Source organism: Lucilia sericata, unplaced genomic scaffold, assembly GCF_015586225.1.
Source record: "Lucilia sericata isolate MDLA Ls3-8-SP2 unplaced genomic scaffold, ASM1558622v1 Contig000036F_arrow, whole genome shotgun sequence".
Classification (NCBI taxonomy): Eukaryota; Metazoa; Arthropoda; class Insecta; order Diptera; family Calliphoridae; genus Lucilia; species Lucilia sericata.
The window spans coordinates 634370-654337 of NW_023994074.1; the positions used below are offsets into that span (position 1 = coordinate 634370).

General features: G+C 30.8%; 1 protein-coding gene across 3 annotated transcripts; it reads right to left on the minus strand.

Annotated features, from left to right (window-relative positions):
* Nucleotides 1-4552: 4552 nt before the first annotated feature.
* LOC119612880 lies at nt 4553-19168 on the minus strand. 3 transcript variants are annotated; one of them, XM_037968774.1, is made up of 5 exons: nt 13964-19168; nt 13608-13695; nt 11574-11679; nt 10730-11200; nt 4553-8391 (listed from the first exon to the last, which is right to left on the minus strand). In XM_037968774.1, exons 1-5 carry the CDS (start codon nt 18453-18455, stop codon nt 6145-6147), a joined length of 7404 nt encoding a protein of 2467 aa, XP_037824702.1. In that variant the 5' UTR covers nt 18456-19168; the 3' UTR covers nt 4553-6144. The 3 variants fall into 3 exon arrangements, with proteins under 3 accessions (XP_037824702.1, XP_037824695.1, XP_037824711.1); XM_037968767.1 differs by having other exon boundaries at nt 13608-13698; XM_037968783.1 differs by lacking the exon at nt 10730-11200 and having other exon boundaries at nt 13608-13698.
* Nucleotides 19169-19968: the final 800 nt, after the last annotated feature.

Genomic DNA, 19968 nt, shown 5'->3' on the forward strand with positions numbered 1-19968 from the left:
ACATTTAAGCTACTATCAAAACTGTTGCAGACAAAACTGAAAAATCCAGAGCAGTACTTAAACGTAGAAAATAAATGTCGGATTCACATATGCTTAAAATATCAAACAATTTTGTTTTTGACAATAAATCGGTTTTTTTGAGGAAAAGTGTGAGTTATCACAAAGAAGATAAGATCCTTTTAAAAACGATTCTATGATGTCGACCAAAACCTTGGATATTCAGGGGAAATTTTGTAATCACAAATAAGGCTTCTTCTTTTTAAGTTTAAATGTCTTTTAACGATGTTAGATAGGATTCTACGTTTTCGACCAAAAGGAAAATAACAAGAGATCAAACAAATACTAATATCCTCTTATAGCCACCATCAAAAAAGATGGGCGTATATTGTGTTTGTCATTCCGTTTGTAACACACCAAATTATTGGTCATAGACTCACGAAAGTATATATATTCTGGGTCGTTATTAAATTCTAAGACGATCTAGTCATGTCCGTCTGTCTGTTGAAATCACTATGGGTCCACACGCTATATAGTTGAATTCTAAGACGATATAGTCATGTCCGTCTGTCTGTTGAAATCACGATGGGACCACACGCTATATAGTTGAAATTTGGAGAAATATTCTCTATTGCTAAGGCTTATTTGGTATTGAAAATGAGCAATAGCCCCTATACAAGTGACCCCTAAAAAATTGCCTTAAATGTCATAATTATATAGGCATGAAATTCGACACAAGTAAGTTTCTTCTGAGCCAATATCTCTCTACCTCCCATATAAGGTGCCCTTCAGAAAATGCTATTCTATAATGACTTATATACATACATATAATCAAATACGTAATACATTATTTGCATATTTTATTTGATCAGAAATCTTTTGTTTATTCGATGCACAAGGAAATGACTCAGCAGCGATGTTGTGAGTACGTCAGAGACTAATGATCGCTAGAAAAAGGTTGGTATTCAGTGTCGGTATATTTTATACGTAATGACTTATTTAATTACTTAGTTGTAAGAGATCATTCATCAAATCATTTTATAATTTAGTTTGATGAAAGTTGAATGAAAGTTTTTGCTCTTTTTCCGAGAAATTGTATAACTTTCTTCTTATTTGCTAAGAATTTGTTGACTGAAAAAATTAGAATAGGCACTAGATCTGAAGCCTTCCAAATAGAAAAATTTAAGTTTTTGTCGCCTTATTATCAAATTATTACTAGTTAAAAGATATACAACTGGTTCCATTTTAAAGAAATCCTTCTTTTAAATTCTGTATATTGTTTAAACGATTATATGCATAACATTGCCAATTAATTGTATATATCAACAAATATTAACAATAAATATTCTTTTTTGAACTGTGAAGATTTCAATTTAATTGTCCGTCCAATTGGTTGTATATCTTTATATGAATGTACATTTTTGTTCATTGAATATTAAGTGTATATGTATGTGTTCCATTTCCTGCAGTTCGGGGTGACTTTTCCTAACATTTAGGATTACTTAGTTAAATGCAATAGTCACAATTTACTTGAACTTAGACGTTTTAAGAGACTGCTTGTGGTAGGACTAATTAGGAACACTAAAGTGACGACTGGTTTCAACTCTGAATTACATAGCGTTCATACCTATCAGACGATCCAAAAATATATAAATTATTATAAAGTTAACAGTGGTTACTAATATGTCTGTTTAGTAAAGCATTGTTAATTTTAATTAATGTATAATATTGTTAAAAAAGGATACAATTACTCCTTGTAAATCTATTGGGTTCAAACACATACAAATCAACAATTTTATGTGGGTAAAAAAAAATCATAGAAAAATAGTTTTTGTATATTAAAATGTGCAAATGTATGTAAATGAAAAATACTTTAAGTATATTTTTAATTTATTTATTTATCAATTTACCTTTGTGTAAATATGAGGGTGTGTTTATAGGTTTTATTGGTATTTGTAAAAAAACAAAAGAAAAACACAACATACATACATAATATAATAAATAAATATTTATAAAATAAATTTAAAAAATACATTTCTTTCTTTTTATTGTTTTATGACAAGATTATTTTCTACATAAAAAAAAACGTTTGTGGTTTTTTTTAATTTTTTATTGTATATTTTGTTCATTTTATTTAATTTTTTATATGTTTTTATTATTTTAAGTTTATTTATTTATTATGGTTTTTATTTGACCATATCAATTACCTTACTAACATAACGTATGTATGAATGTATTAAATTTTTAATTATTTTAAATATTCCATTTCGAGTCACACGTAAGTATCTTTTGTGTTTTTGTTGTCTATTGTTGGTTTTTTTCAGTGCAAATGTATATACATTTACTATATTATTTCCATATTGTTTGTCATTTTTATTTTTATAAATATAAATTGTAAAATTGTATGTTCGGTTTTTTATATATAGTTTGGCTTTATTCAATATTTTTTTTTTTTTTTTTTTTGGCAATTGTTTTTATTTATTTACCATATTTTAGTAAATTTTATTTTGTATCGGTTTTGTTTAAATAAAAAAATATTAGCTTTTTTGGGTTTGCTTACAAAAAAAATTATATTTTGGGTTTATTTAGCATTATAAAGTTAAACTGAACAGTGGTAAAGGTGGACTGTAGATTAGTTTCAACTGCTCATGGATGTGTAAAATGTTTAGAGCTTTTTCAGAAAACAGGACATAATATGGAAATGTAAAAGGCTACTGCCCAGCAAAAACTAGGTAATGATTTTCAATTGTAATTACTTACCTAACAACGTATGTACTTTTCAATGACTACTACATATCTTTAGTATTACATAGAAGTAGTCTATGGTCTTACTAATAATGTGTTATATAAATACTTTGTAATTTATTAGACCTCTTGTCTGTGAAGGTATAGAACGTATATGTATACGTCTTTTCATGCGATTTACAACGACTAATTCTTCTAATTACTTTTAAGCATCTGCCTCCAATGACATCACCGTGTTAAAATAATGACTTTAAGTTTTTGTTTAAAATTTTGTAAAATTTAAAAAAAAAAATTAAAATATTTTTAATTTCTTTCGTTTTTTCTAATTTTATTAAAAAGTAAAATTTTTACAAAAAAAAATCCGAATTTTTCATTCATATATTTTTTCCATCCCTGGTTTTAGGCTTAATCTTGAGTAATCTTGGAATATAGAAACTAAACACAACAGCAGAGGAAGCATTATGAAGTCATTCTTTGGAACGGATCTGGAACCAGTTCTTTAATCGATGATTATTGTTCGAATTCGTCAACCTCGAAACTAGGAAGCGTTATGAAGTCGGCACTCGTACTTTAACTAATGATTTGGTTTCAATTTGGCACCATCACTACTTCCAAGGATGTTGTTTAAGAATCTGAAGTAGTTCTCTTTGCACTCGTTCTATAACTACATTTTAAGAACGAGTTCTAAAATTTTTGTATGAAAAAATTTTAAGAAATTAAATCTAAAAACATTTCATAATTTCAGAGCATTTCTTGTTTTAGGTGAATTTACTTGAGACCAGATTTAGGTATATAGCTATTTCATAAGCTCTCTTAAAGTAAATTCAAGAAAATCAGTCAGAGAACTTATCCTGCTTTAGATAAAATGTAGGAAAAATTCACTCTTATAACAATTGCATTTAAGCTCAAACCGGTGCTTACTTTAGATCGGTGGTAACCAAAAAGAGAATTTTCTATTATGCGTCATATCTTGTACAAATTTTGTATTGCCTCAAGCGATGTTAATTAAAGCTGAAAAGACTGACTTACAAGCCTATATATTATCATGTTAAAATCTTTAAATCAGTCATTTTATAGTTTTAGAGCACTTCTTTAGGCGAACTGGCCAAAAGCAGTTACAGGACACGTCATCAATGTGTACTGGACACATGGGAAGTCTATACACAATCATCGGACGTGCCTGATCGCATACCAGACACAGAATTTGTCGGAAACTATGAAACGCTGATCCCAGATAGAATGTCTTGGTCAAGCGGAAAACTAGAGCAAATACCAGTAGGAATCCGTTGTTATACGGATGGCTCTAAATTCGGGAATAAAGTGGGCTTCTATATTGAAGACCCAGAAACAGAAATACACCACCGTTCACCTAATTATAACACAAGCTTCCAGGCAGAAGTCCGAGATAGTTAACCTGACGCAACAAAAGCTGAATTAAAAATATGGGTGAGAGAATCCCATAAGGCCTAATGAAACGGTGGGTAGAACCACAAAGATCCTATGGGCTGACCCTGATGAGAACAAGACAAAAAACCTCCTCAAAATGAGCAAGTCTGAAGACACACAGGATTAAAAGCACATCTATACAAAATTGGCCGTTCGGATTCAGACGAATGTAGAGCATGTGGGGAGGACAGTGAAACTCTGCAGCACTTTCTTTGCCACTGTTAAGTATTCGTCGAAGTTAGATCCAAGTATCTTTGAAGTGAAGTTATTCCGGAAATAACATTCCTGACTAACACTGATTGGAAAATTCTTAGGAATTACTTCCAGGAAACTGAGTTTCTGAACATTGAAAAATAATATACTCAGTGAAATTTTTTTTTTTCATGAAAAGGAGCGCACGACAGGCCCGATAGTGGCCTAGGTGTATTTCTTCGGATTTGAGCTATTTCATAAGATCTCTTAAAGGAAATTTCAAGTAAATCAGTCAGAGAATTTAATTTATAGCTCTCTGTTAAAACCTGCTTCAGATCAAAGAAAGGAAAAATTCACTCTTATAATCTTTGCTTTCAAGATCGGTGGTAATCAAAAAGAGAATTGTTTGTGAATAAAGCCAATTCAAGTTCATGCCTCATATCTTGAAAGCTGAAAATGTTGAACAACAAGCTTATAAATGATCGTAGAATCAGTCATTTAAAACTCACAAGATTAAACTGAAAGTACATATCTGGTTGGAACTTTTCTAAACAAACACATTATAATAAAAAAACACATCACTTTTTGCCTAAAATTATTACCCCGAAAATGTCTAACAAACCCCTAACACCACCATTTTCGCTATATGGAATTGAAAATTGCATTACTGTTCATTTAATTTTTACGGTTTACTATAGGCAAATTATTAATTATTTTAAAACTACTTAAAAGATTTAATTCAACATTTTGTTTATTTTAGTTTTTTTTTTTTTCATTTGTTTCATTTTAAATAGCATAGACATTAATAGTGGAGAGGATTTAAAGGATTTCAATTTAAATATACTAAAGTTTTGTTTTTTTGCTTCGCTTGTTATACTATTTACTTTTAATTCCAATTTTGTTTTGGGAATGCAACACTAGGCTTAAATTTGATTACACTAAAACTACACTGGAAAAAATTATACAATACATTTGTTTTTTTTTTTCTTTTTGGTTTTTTTGTTTAAAGTTAAATTTATTTAACAACAAATTCTTTTAGTACTTTTTAAAGGATTGACTACATTTTTGTTTATAAATATTTAAAGAAGGTTTTACATTATTAATTTATTTGTAGGGGGTTTTTGGCTTGGCTGAGTTAAAGTTGACCTAAATTTAAATAAAATCATAGAAAATATTATTTTAATATTTAAAGAGTTAAGTAAGAGGGTTTTATCTAAAAAAATTCCTACTTTTTTTTGTTATCATTATTATTAATATTTATATTGTATTTTTGTAATAAAATAAAAAAAAATAAAATTTATTATGTAGATTAAATTTATTCATATTGAAGGGGGATAAGTACATTTTTATGTTTTTGGCACTCTGCTTGTAGCAGTTTGTTTTCTCTGTTTAATTTTCTTCTTTTCTCTTTTTTCTTTTATTTTGGGTTTTATTACCGTAAATATTTAAATTTTAAGAGTTTATAGTAAAAACTTATGGTCTAACTACTACTCGTTTTCGTTTCCCTTTAATTTTTATTTTTATTACTTCCGTGTTTTGTTTTGAATCAGTTCCATTTTGTTTTATTATTTTCGTTGCTTTTACCGTGTAAATGCCTACCTAAATATTTTTATTTTATTTATTTTGCAAGTTTTTTTTTTTTTTGATTTTTTTCTTTTTTTAATGTTTTAAAAATTGTATTGAATTAAAAACTCCTCAGTCAGTTATTGTTTGTTTTTTTCTTTTTTATATATTTTAATTGGAATATTGGATTAGTCTAATGCATTAACTGCCATTAACATCTACAGCAATGGGCTGTGAGCAGAGTCCAGCATGCAGATTATTTGTAAAATGAGCTGGCGGTGATGCAGGAGGTGTTAAGGGTGATGCATGGACTTTGCCATTTGTTGTTGCTGTTGTTGTGGTTTCTGCTGAGGCAGTTACTTCCAGTGTAGTTGGTGGTGGAGGTGGTAATGTATTGTAAAAATTGGTGGACTCTTCGCTTTGGGGAGAATCTGCATTGCCATTGGTTAGCGGTGGTGGCAAGTCTTTTAAATTGAATATTTCTGGAGGCGGTGGTGGTGGTAAGGAATCCAATTGTTGTTCACTTAAATCACTATTTAGTTGTTCATCTGTGGTGGGTGGTGGTTCAGGCAAACTCATTATACTATCATAACCATTTTCCATGTCGTTAAGAGTAATACTTATAGGTTCTATCTCCGCATGACCATTCTGTATTTGTGGTGATTTGACTAAATCAGAGGTGCCATTTGTCAAAGACTCAACATGTGATTGAGTCAAACCATTTTGTGACTCTGTCTTGTGTGGTTCATTTCCAGTATTGCCATCTTCAGGCGTAAGTTCTGTTTCTTTTTCTCCCTTAATATGCAGAGGACTTTTTTCATTGGATTCAATACCATTTTGTGTAGTACATAAATCTTGGGTTTTCTCACTTTCTGCTTCCAGGCTTTCAGATACTCCATTTATATGCGGAGTACTATTATCAGTTGTTTCTTCTCCATTTACCGAAATTGGTTTGGTAATTTCTTCCATTAATTGTTCTTCCGCATTCTCTTCAAGTTGTTCTTCTACAGTTGGAACTTCAGCAATTGGTTCAACTGTTGGAACTATTGATTTTGGTTTAGTGACTTCTTCCTTCACTTCCATTAATTGCTCTTCCATATTCTCTACAAGTTGTTTTTCTACTGTTGGAACTTCTGCAATTGCTTCAGTTTCACATGGCTCATCCGTATTTTCCAAAGTAACTGCGTCATTTTCTATTGCCTTAATTGAACTGATATCTTCTTGAGATGTCTCTTTATCGGAAAATCTATCAGGAACTGCTAAAATAGCCAAATCATCGGAAATACTATTGCCAGTTTCATCCTCTTCTACAAGAAGAGCAGAAGTTGTTTCATTAAGGGGTATTGTTGTTTCAATGGGAAGTAATGTTTCAACAGCTAGATTATCCTCTAGTTCTACAGGAATCGTTTCCAAAATCAAAGGTTCCGTAACACTTTCAGTTGCTTCCAAAACAGGAGAGTCAGCTGTTATTGTTGACTTTAGAGGTGTCGAAGTTTCATCTGTATTTGAGCTCTCCATATCAGCAGGTGTTATATGCACTTCTATCTCGACTGGTATGGGAATATTTTGCGTAATTGTAGGAATTTTAGCTGGGTTTTCCAGCTCAGATTTGGTCGAGTTTTCGACATTTTCTAATTGCTTATTATTAACTTCCTCCTCTTCGCCTTTTTCCTTATTGATTTCTGAATTGTTGCTGTCTAATTGTTGTAAATTTTGTATATTCTCAGTTTCAATGATATTATCTCCATTTTCTTGAGGCTTATCATTTTGCTTTTGAGCCGGTGATTCTCCCGAACTAGTTCTCGTGCCTCCTTCTTGCGGCTTTTTGGTGGTCTCTACAACATCCTCTTGATCTTTACTCTCCTCCTTTTTATCGGGTGAATGTTTGAGATAATGATCATTTCCCGGATTACGATCATCATCCTTGATATCCTTAACATCACACTTTAAGACTACATTACCATTGGGAGTTGACGCGGCATAACCACTTTGTTCCACCACATACAATTCCTGATTACCATAACAGTAACCCTTATTGGAATCACTTGAAGAAGTGGTGCTCAAATCAGATTGCGATAAACCAGTATTGGCTTTATATTTTAATCCCGCAATTTCTTCATCATTGTTCTCATTAAGCTGAGGCGAATTGGTGGGCTCTTCTAGTTCTTCTATTTGATGCAGACTTCTTGGTCCTTCTTCACCATTCTCTGGAGGTGGTGAATGGATTTGTACCTTTTCATTATTGACACAATTCTTTTCGTTCGTTACTTTATAGCCCAAACCACCATTATTGTGCTTTGTTTCAAACATTGAAAGCATTTTCTCTGAACCATCTGTTACTGGACTTTCGGGTATAGTTTTCGAGTCTATTCCCCTCGCTACCTCCACAACAAAGACGCCATCTTTATTATAATCCATTTTGGTTTCTCTAGCTACTCGCGAAATATCCTTGAAAAGTTTAACAAGTTAAGGGATAGAGAATATGAAATGATTAGATAACCAAAAAGGAAACATAAAAAGATTTTCCTTAAATAAAAGGGTTTTGAAGAATTTAGATAATTTGTAAATTTTTATAAATAAAACATTTTAAATAAATCTAAATAAAATGTTTATTTAGAAAAGCTGATTCTCTAAGGAAGGAAGGAAAGCTATCTTATGAACAATTTACTCCTTAAAAAGTATAGTTTTCTTTAAAACATTTTGTTCCTTGTGAAGCAAGCCTTGCATTTGAAAAGTTGTATTCTTTAGGGAGTTAAGATTTCTTTAGAACAGATTACTCTTTTAGTGAGTAAATCTTTCTTTAGAAAAGTCTACTTCATTAGACCCTAAAGCTTTAGAAATTTTAAGGCTCTAAAGGTTTATACCTTGGAGAGTTAAGTTTCCTTTAGAACAATTTACTACTTGGAGAATGCTTTTTATAGAAAAAATTATTCCCGAAGGAACTAAAGCTTTTTTTTTTGGAATTATTTACTCTCTTAGGGCATAAAGTTTTCTTTAGAACTGTTTACTCATTAGAGAGTAAAGTTTGTTTGATAAAAGTTTGGTCGCTTAGGTAGCAAAACATAAGCTTAAGAAAGCTTTCCTCATCCTTAGGGCACAAAATTTCATTAGAAAATTTTACAAGTTAAATGTCTGATCCCTTAAAGACTAAGGCACTTATTCATAACGATTTATCAAATTTTCATGCAAAATTGGCTCTATAAACCTTTAACAAATTGTTATGAATAAGACAGTAAAGCTTTCTTTAGAAAAGTAAAATTTTGTAGGTAACATTATAAGTAATGCTTTCTTTGAAAAATTGTTTACTTAAGAATGAAAGCTTTCCTTAGAATAGTTTACTTTCTTAAGGAGTAAAATCACTAATACCTTAGGGTGTAAAGTTTTCTTTAGAACAGCTTACTCTCTTCAGAGCAGTTTACTACAATAGTAAAAGCTGTATTTAGAAAAAATTTAGTTTATTCCCATAGGTAATAATGCTTTTGAAATAATATTTACAAATGTTTAAAAATCTTCTTCAAAGAGTAAAGATTTTATAAGACAAATTGATTTGAAAAAGTAAAGGTTAATAAACTTAAAAGTTCTTCAAAACTCAGTTAAATATAATAAAGATCATATTTATGTATAAGTATGTATTGTATAAAAAATTAAATTTAATTACATATTCTTATTTAATTAATTAATTATGATAAATAAGAAAAAAATACATCGAAAGCTAGAGAAAAAATGACGTGCATTTTGTGTTTTTATGTTAAAAAAAAGAACTTTAATCCAAAAACCGTCCAAATGTCAGTAGATTTGGAACAATACAGTACACCAATACACATACGATTACACAGAAAAGGGACAGTATCATTTTATAAACAAAAACTTTAAGCAAAAGCAACATTTAAGAAAGTTTAAGAAGTACGTTGGTAGATCAATTTTCACATTTTCTAACAACAATTATTTACAAAAATGAATTTAATATTAAAAAAAATAGAAAAAATATATATAATTTATATAACACAACAACAATTTGTGGTGAGTTTTAAGAACAATAGTAGTAAGTACAAAAGTTAGTATACAGAGAAAAAATGTGGTTGGACATCCGACAATCTATGGTCAGTATAACAAATTTCACAATATAATGTTAACTATAGATATATTTTTTTAGTTGTCGTAATTATTTTATTTTTAATAAGCTGCTGCAATCTTTTATATTGTTACAGCAAACTAATATATGTTTGTCACAATAATTTGCTGATATCATACTCTTGTTTGGCGTAGATTTATATATGATTGCAACAGCTATTTTAATAATTAATTTAGCATGATATGGTTGCGACAATTGAAGATATAATAACAGTTTATAGAAATGATTGCTGTAAACATATCTAACCATATTTTTCTCCGAAAGTAGTAGAAGTGGTGGTAGTAGTAGTAGTAGTAAAAGAAGTAAGTATTTTAGTATAGAATGGTAAAAATTTAGTACATAAGTAGTTGTTTATTTAATAATATTTATTTTTTTTTCATTAGAAGTATTATTTATTGTAAGTAGTTAAGTAGATATACTTAGTAGACATGTGGGCAAAGTAAATACGAATACTTGTAATTTTGCTGATCTCTACTTAGACAAAAAAATATATATATTATAAGAACATATAAAAATGTACGTTTACAACAAACACATCTAAGTTTTGTAATTATTTTTTTGACATTTTGAAAAGGAACAGAAATAAGAACACAAAACAAACATTCAAAAAAGAGACACAACGGTTTTTATCTTTACTGAATTTTTTCAACTTACATTGCTCTCTTCTGTCTCTACTATTAGAAGATTATTTTCCATAGTCATTTTAGTTATTGAACCATTTGGTCCTGGCATTTCAACAACATCATCATCATCACCAGCACCATTCTCATTATTAACATCACCATGGACGGTAAGTATTTGTTCTGTTATTGTTGCACTAGTACAAGTTACTTTTGAAGGAGATGATGCTGATGTTGGAGGAGGTAGTTGGGCTTGTTCTTGTGTTATTGGGGATGACAGAGCTAAAGAAAGTTTTAAAGTATCGTTCGCTTTGGAATTAGTCGTAGCAGTAGTAGTGGTAGTTGTATTGGTTTTAATAATAGTGGTCTCTAAGTGAGAAGTGGGTTTTTCAGTCGAAAATTTAACATTAGTTTCAGTGGTGGACGGTTTATTGGAAGTATCTGGATATTTTTCTATAGCATCCTTATTACTATTTGTGGGAGATGAGGATGGTTCATGGACAAACTGTAATGGTAAATTAAACATAAAAAAACTAATGAAATTGATAGCTAACATTTTTTTTATGATTCGTAATGCCCCCAAACCCAATCGAATGAATGAAATGTCATGCCTCTTGTTATGCGAGTGATAATGCTTTTTCTAATTAACATAATTGTATTGTATGATGATGAAAATTTATCTTTTGTTATAAAATAAATGGAAAATGTATACTATTTCATTTAAAATTCTTCAAAACAAAACCAGATAAACAAGACCAAAAACCAAATAAAAGAAATCTTTAATTAAATTAGATCAAATTAAAGCACTTAAAAAATAAAATTAAAATAAAAATAAAAAGAAAAAATATATATTGTAAAAATAGCTAAAGTTCAATTACCTCGCCTTTTTCCACACCATCTTCATTTAATGGAGTTTTTGTTTCTGTTTGATCCGTATATCCTCCGCTGTCCGTTAAGTTCGAATGATATTTTTTATACAAGTATCTAATTATAAGGAAGAGAAACAACATACATACAATGTTAAACATTACAATAATAAAACATTTTTTCATTTCTACATTCCATGTAAAATTGTGCACGCGTACGTCAATATGAAAATGATTGCTAGAATTCCTCACACAACTTGTTATAGCAAATGAAAGTCATTGATTGTGTTTGAATCTTACTTTAGACACGCTCGTCTTTAAATGTCAATTACTTGGAAATTTTCTTTTGTAAACGGATACCTAAGCTACTAAATTTCCTTAATAGGATTGATAAACAATAATACGTTTGAAATGCAAAGAGATGTTTATTGCAGATATGTTGAGGATGAGTTGTGTGGACAATGATTTTGTAAGGTAGAAGTAAAACAATAGTTGGTTTGACCTGCTTTCGATTACATTTTTTGTGATTTATGCAAACTTTTGTAAAGCAATTTTAATGGGAAATCTAATTTCATTCTGCAAATTCATGAATGACGCAAAAGCAAATTAAATTTTAGTTTATGAAAATGTTTAATTTAAAGAAATATTAGTGGATATTAATTATTACAGCAATAATTTGTATATGATTTCAAAAGTTAATTATCCTATCACTTGTAATTATAAACATATTTTTTTAAATTAGGAAGTTTAGAAAAGTTTACTCCCTTAGAGCGTTAAGCTTTCTTTAGAGACTTAGGAAAGTTGGTTCCCTTAGGCCATAAAACTTTCGTTAGAGAATTTATTTCCTTTACTCTCTTAGGCAGTAAGACATTCTTTAAAAAAGTTTGCTGCCTTAGGGAATAAAGCTCTTTTTACAAAGTTTTACCCCTAGAAAGTAAAGCCTTCTTTAGAAAAGCTTTTTATTTATGAAGTGAAGGTTTCTGTTAAAACGTTTATTTCCTTAAGGAGTAAAGCTTTTTTTTAGAAAAGTTAAACTATCTTTGAAATATTTTCTGTTTTTAGGGTATAAAGCTTTATCGAAAGAAAATTGTCTCCCTTAGGGAGTAAAGCTTTGTTTTGAAAAGTTTTTTCACTTGGGGAGAAAAGCTTTCATTAGAAATTTTATCCAAAAGGGTATAAATGATGCAGTTTTAACCAATAGATAGCCTTTGAAGAAAGGAAATCCTGGATCTGTCTTAACAATCTAATTCGTGGTAATTTTTTGTTATCTTGCAAAAATGGGCCGATCCCTTAAAAATTCAACGAGGGGATTTGTGTTTACATAGAAGTTTGGTTTAACTGCATTTCAACGCGATATTAATGGTTTTGAGTCAATTATGGACGTTTAACACATTTTCTTAAGGGGACGTTTTATGGGTCAAATGACGGCCGATCATTACGAGTTAGAATTGCATAAAATTTAGTTGAACCGATCTTTGAAAAGTTAATAGTACTACGTCAAATAGTAGTTATGATCTTAATTGTCCAAACCCTTTTTGATATGTTTCATCCTTGGGCAAAAAAAAACTCTTATGCTCCCAATTTCAACAAAATATAGTAAAAATTTCGACATGTACTAACAATCTCAATTCTTTGTTGATCTAGGTAAGCTTTAATAGACATTTTGTAAAAAAATCTTGTTGGCCAACACTAATGATGCAAACATGAAATGCTAAAATTAAGATACCAGCTAATAATTTACTGAAATAATACTCCCAACTTTATTGATCAAAAAACTTTCACAATACTCCAATATAAAATTCAAATGAATAAATAAAATACAAGTAACACGGGCATCTTCTTACCAACATGTAACAATTTTTTCAATAAGTATCCTACAAATAACCTTAATTTGCCACAATGTTGCCATGAAAACGAAAACTTTCCACAAATTATGTAAATTCATACAAAATTCAAGCAATCATTTTCACGTGCTAAATTATTTATAACTTAATATTAAAAAAGAAAGGATGTAACATAAAAAATATAAATGTAATATTCATGTACCTTAATGCCCAGAACATACTGCAGGTAACGACAACGGGCAATATTACAATGAACAGGCCAATAGCCAGCGATATCAAATTTATAATGTCTTCTGGCAAATGTTGTAAAGAGGGGAGTTTTAAGAAAAAGAAATTTTGAAAAATGAAATTAGAAACATTTTTTACTCTTTAAATAAATGCTGCTGACAACATCATTAAGTTTAAGCAGCAAAGTAAGAAAATAAAAATAAAAATACGAAGTTTAAGAAACAAGTAGAACTCATTAAGAGTATTATTATGTATTTAACCAAGCATGTCAAGATTTGTTGACTGTGCTGTACAGTGTAATGGTGTTGTGTCATGATACTCAGTACTTACCGGTATTTTTATCCTCTAAATCATTGGCATCCTCCATAACGGAAAATGCTGTTGCGTTACTCATACGTTCGTTTTGAGTTGTATTCGCACTCAGAAATGGCATGCTGGAATTACTCATGCTTACTTTGTTTAGAAAGTCTTTAAAGGATGTAATATTTTGTTCGTTACTGGCAACGTTGCCATTGCCAACACCGCCTATAAGCAACAGCTCCCCCGAGTCTTTAACATCTGCACTTAACTCATCTTTGCGCATATTATTTACGCCATAGTTGACATACAAGTGTGCATAGTCTGCAACGTGATTTGGTTGCTGTTGCTGCTGTTGTTTTCGCAATTTTGTCAGGAAGGCGGATGAGTAGTGGGAGGAAGAAGATTTTCCAATTGTGGCTGGATTGCCAAAGGGATATGAACCTTCGACACCATCAAAACCACCGTCAGCGCTTTCATCTATAAGGTCACCACCATATTGTATTGATGACTCGTCTACCCGTTGATTGTTGTTGTTGCCGTTGCTGTTAACGACGTCTATATCATGGTTGCTGTTGCCACCACCACTTATTGTGTTCTCGTCTATGTCGTTGTTAAACATTATGTTGTTGTTGTTATTGCCGTTGCTGTTGTCATTGTCGTCGTATATGCCTGAGCGATGCAATTGCGCTTCGTTGGGCATGAAATCGATTTCTTTTAGTTCAATCTGTGGTGGCAATTCACCGATAACAGGAACCCCTATAGAAATTTCCGGTAATATAGCTGGTTGTATTATAACATCTGCTTGTGGGGTGGCAGCTGCTGCTGCATTGTGTTGCTGATCGGGAGCATCTGTTGTTGTTATAACAGAATCCGGTGATTGTTCTACTTCTATTATGGACTCTCCTACATATGTTACATCTAGTGGAGGTGAGGGTTCATTACGATTACGATAGATTTTCAAAGAATCTGCTTGATTACGACTGGAGGAAAGTATTATATCTTCTTCATACAAATGATGAGGAACATTTATTTCTTCCCGACTATTAACATTGGGATGTGTGCTGGCCATATAGTTGGCTGGGAAAAATTGCGACTCTAGTTTAAGTTTACGCTCCTCATTGGCATTTTTATTGTTGGGCAAAGATTCGCCCACTTTTACCTCGGTATTGGATATATAGAAAATTGTATCCGAATCTCGATCAAATCCCGTTTGATAAGGTGGCGGAGGTGGTGGTGGGGGTGGAGTAGTATATAGTTCTTTGACATCCGATATAAATAATTCATCATTATTTTTCGATTTAAGTTTTAAGGTGGAATCTGTGATATTATCGGTGTCAATAATTTCCACTACCAGTATCTCATCGTTTCTCAAATCCTTACCATTATTATTGGTATTAGAGGGTATTTTCAGTTTGATATTATCATTGACTTTACTATCGTCATAGGACTCATCTCCCAGCCTTTCATTATTGTTGTTGTTATTATATTCTGATTGAGGATAAGAGAATTCCAAATCCTCACTTTCATTTCCGAATGACTCGGAGACATTAATGTGTATTTCTATGGCTGCTGGTTCTGGCTTACCATTAGCTAATTGTATGGTGCTATAGTTAATCGGTTCCTGTGTTGAAGTTTCCGTGCGATCTATAACATATTGTGTAAACCTTTCCTGTTGTATAGCCGCTATTGGTGGTTTAGTGGTCTTACCCATAGAGCTTTCATCAGTTTGCTTTTGTACTTGTTCGCCATCTTTAAAGTTTGTCGAAGCTATTATTGAATCTATGGTGGAATCGTAGACCTCTATTTGTATATCCGATATTTTAGATTCTGTTTGTTCTTTTCCCTGTTTTTCAACTGAAGGTTTTTCTTTATCTTCCGAGGTGAAGAGGGTGTTGGCCTGCAGCATGGGTGTCTTGGTGGCCATCGAGTCTATGACTTGAAATACAGTTGTGGATAAAACAGAAGCTGATTTTGCAGGGCTATCGGTATCTTGGGGAATTTCATCTGCATTCATTGGTGAAATAATGTTTGAATTTGAATGTTTTGATTCTTGTAAAGATTTTAATGTTGCTATATCTTCCGCTGTAGGAATTTTGATTGTAGTTAGTGTATTTTGTTGGTTATCCAAGGTGGGTTCTGTTTTACTTATAATATCCAGTGTATCAGCTGCATTTGCTTGCGTTTTCTTTAAAGTTAGTTTATCATTTTCTTTGTTGTTCTTCAAATCCTCAATATTTTCTTTAATTTCAAAATATGTTTCGGAGTTTTGTGCTGGCTGATCGGATTGCATTTCCATGGACAAGTTTTTGATATCAAGATTTTCCTTAATATTATCGCTAATTGGTTCTTTAGTTGCTTCGGAAACTTCAGTGTTTGCTTTTAACTCTACAAAATTACCCTTTCGTAGCTGTGCCTCTATTTCGGCTAAATGTTTTTGCCGGGAAGCCATTGCTTTGTCTGCATGATGTATGACATGAAAAGTTTTTTCTTCCATTAAAATTGGTCCTAAATAGCCATGTTTTATAGGCATTAACAAAGGTTTATTAGTAGTTGTGGTAGAAGTAGCTGCAATTGAAGGACTCAATGTGGGAGCAGTTGTAGTTAATGGCAAATATTTTTCATTTTCAGCAGAATCCTTTACATGGACATCATGTTTATTGTGCAATAAAGCCTCAACATAATGTTTGTCTATCAATTGCTTTTTCTTTATGTTTTTCAAACCATCATGACCATTATCATGTTGTCCAGCCATTAACAATGAAGAGGGCTGCTTCAATTCATCAATTGTCTTTAGAACATGTTTCTCCAAGTCAATCAGTTTTAAAACTGCCTCGGTAGTAGGTTCAGTGGTGGCTGCTTCTGTTGTTGTTTCCAAGTCCTTTTGCTGTGTTTTAAATGTGCTGAATGACTGTTGTTGTTGTTCTGTTATAGTTAATGGTGTTGAATTTGTTGTTGTTACTATGTCTTCCGTTTCCGTTATTGTTTCTGTAACAATTTCATTTTGTTCACTTACGTTGTCCTGGTTAGTTGCCACGGATATGGCTTGTACAGGATTTTCAGTTGACTTGAAGTCATCATTTTCAGTTTGTTCTTTGGTAGTTGTTGCTAACGTATACTCCTGTTTGGGTTTAATTGTAATACCACTATTTTTATTGCTTTGGCTTTCAGCTTCAACAGGATTTTCAGTTTCTTTATCCTTCTCCCTCTTCTTTTCAGCTACTTCTGTTGTTGCTGTATGTGTAGCTGTTTCTGAGTATTCTATTGTTGTAAGCTGCTGTTCTTTCTTTTTATCATTATTGTTATTATCGTCATCAACAACATTTTCTGTCGTTGTCATTGTTAATGGTATAGACAACATTTCTGTTGTAGTTGTTGCTTCTGCATTGTCTGTTATTAAGGTGACAAAAGTGGGCGACGAAGAACTGGCATCAGCAGCACCACCAGTTATCGCTGTAGTAGTAGTAGTAGGAGTGTTAAATGCTTTTGTTTCTATGGTTGTTAACAATAGATTTTCATTTTCTTCTGTAGCAACGGGATCCTGGATATTGCTGTCATTTTCATATTCTGTTTTAATGACGGTTGTATTTTGTACAATTTGTGTTGTTTGCTCAGACTGTGCGTCTACAGCAACATTTGCTTCGGTTTCTGTTTGCGTTTTTGTTAAAGCCTTTGAATTTGTGGCTGTAATTGTGCCATCTTCATAATTAATAGTTGTTGTTGCTGCTGTTGTAATGTCATTGAAATCCTTAGGGTTTAAGGTACTAGTCGATAAAGCTGGGGGATTTTTAAGATCATCAACATCTTCAAATTTCAAAGGTGTGGGAGATATTTTGTCTGTGTTAGCCTGAGGTGTTGTAGTAGACAGTTCTTCGGGCTGTACAGTTGTATAGGAAGTTACAGATTGAATATCATTGCTTTGTGTAGGTGTTAAAGAAGTTAATTGTAAATTTGTTTGATAAATATCTACATTCTCTGTGTTTGTAGTAGTAGATTCCACACTCATAGTTGTTTTAAAATCAAAAAGATTTTGAGTTGTGGTTTCTTGGTCCTTCAATGTTTCAGTGTTATGTTTAGTTTGCTTTAGCTTCTTAAACATTTTCTCCTTATTTTCTTGTTTTTCTATTGATTTCATTACTTCATATGATTTTTCTTCCAAGGAAGTTTGTTTGCTCAAGGATTTTGCTGATTTGATTACCTCAAATGATTTCTCCTCTGAGTTGGCGTATTTGTTTAAAGGTTTTGCTGGATATTGCAATTTTTCCTTTTTATCAAACACTGAATGATTTTTATTTAATTTAGTTTTCAAGGATTTCTTCTCAGTATTTTCATGCTTCACTGGCTTCTTTAGAGAACCCATAGTTTCTGGGGTTATACCAATTTCCGAGGAGGTTACTATTAAAGTGGGTGTATTGCCTTGGACACCTATGGTCAAATGGTGAGTGGGAGCTGAATGTATATTGCAGCATAAAGCCAGCAGTAAATAAATCAGCATTAAGCTGCTCGAGACACTTAAAAATAACATGTTGTCTTATTTATTTTTATCAAATTTAAACTCTTAACATTTCTTTAGCTTAACAAATAAATTTCACTTTCTTCTTTTACTTTTTGCAAGTTCAATGTCAAACGTTTTTGTATTATTTTTTCACAAACATTCTTTTTGTTTTTGCTATTCAAAATTCAGACTAAGCAAAAGTCCTTCATAAGTCAATCAACTTTTAAATCTTTTTAATACGGTTTAGATTTAGATTTTTTTTTATTTCCTTTATTTCTTATTAGAATTTTTTAAACTTAACACTTTTCACTTTTGCCAGGTAATCCTGGGGTCCTTGCAAAAGTATACAGTTAAAGGATTTATATTTGTATCATAAATCCTTATATTATTTTTTTCAAACTCACTAAAGTTACAAACAAAATTTGGCACTCTCATGTAATCCAATGAACACTCCCGTTTTGTTTTTGTTTCTTTTTATTAAAATGTGTTTAACCTTTTTTAAAAAACTTTATTTTTTAGCTTTTATTTTGCAGTATTTTTATTACACGTATATACTTAATAATTTGGCACATTAATTAAATTTTTATTTAACTTTAATTTACTGCTTTTAATTAGCTTTTAGTAATTAAATTTTTATTATTATATTAATAATTTTATTTTCTCTCACAATAACAACAATTTTGTTGTGCGTTTCTTTTTTTTAGTTTTTCAAATTGAACCGAAAGCTCCAAGGACCCAACACGTACTGTGAAATTTCCTCAATAAACATCTTATTATAAAATAATTTTACTTCTTATTTTGTGTAGACTTTGAGAACTTTTGTAGAATGGAATATGTTCCATACATCAACAGAAAAAGCTTTCTAGCGGCATAACAAATATAAATAAAATACGCAAAAAAGCTTTCATTGACAAAAAAAATGTATATCCTTAATCTGCTCTCTCTAGCTCTCACACATTGTAATAAATTTAAATGTTTATTTTGCAACTGTCAAAAAGTTGATTTTGTTTATGTTTTATTAGCGCGATAAGAATCTAGTGAGAGTAACAAAACAGCAAAAAAAATGAAAACAAAGAAATGAAAAAAAAGCTAAAATAAAGAACATGTTGCATTATGTTGTTTACCTTCAAAATCACTTGCGGAATTTTAACTAGTAAAAAAGTCATCTGAAATAAGAAATGGGAACAAGAAATTTAAATCTATGTAGGAAAAAATATTAATAGGATTTGTTACGGAAAACTTAGTTTTCACTTAGAAAATTGTTTTTTTAAGAACAATTTTTACTCTTTAGTAGAAAATTCAATTTTTGCTAAAAGCAAATCTTTGTGAAATATTTAAGTTTTAGTGAATTAAGTAATTTTTTGTGAAAAATTTAATTTTTTAGTGAAAACTGAACTTTTAGTGAAAAATTAATTTTTTAGTGAAAAATTTAATTTTAAGTAAAAAATGGAATTTTTGTGAAAATGGATTTTTTTAGTGAAAAATTGAATATTTAGTGAAAAATAAATTTTTAATGAAAAATTTTATTTTAATGAAAAATTGA

What these genes read in the sequence shown, in the direction of transcription:
- LOC119612880 (XM_037968767.1), bottom strand. Translation starts at nt 18,455, where the DNA reads ATGTTATTTTTAAGTGTCTCGAGCAGCTTAATGCTGATTTATTTACTG. An exon ending in ATGGTGTGGAAAAAGGCGAG is followed by an intron (nt 11,201 to 11,573) that starts GTAATTGAACTT and finishes TTACCATTACAG; the next exon opens with TTTGTCCATGAACCATCCTC. An exon ending in TAGAGACAGAAGAGAGCAAT is followed by an intron (nt 8,392 to 10,729) that starts GTAAGTTGAAAA and finishes AAACTTTTCAAG; the next exon opens with GATATTTCGCGAGTAGCTAG.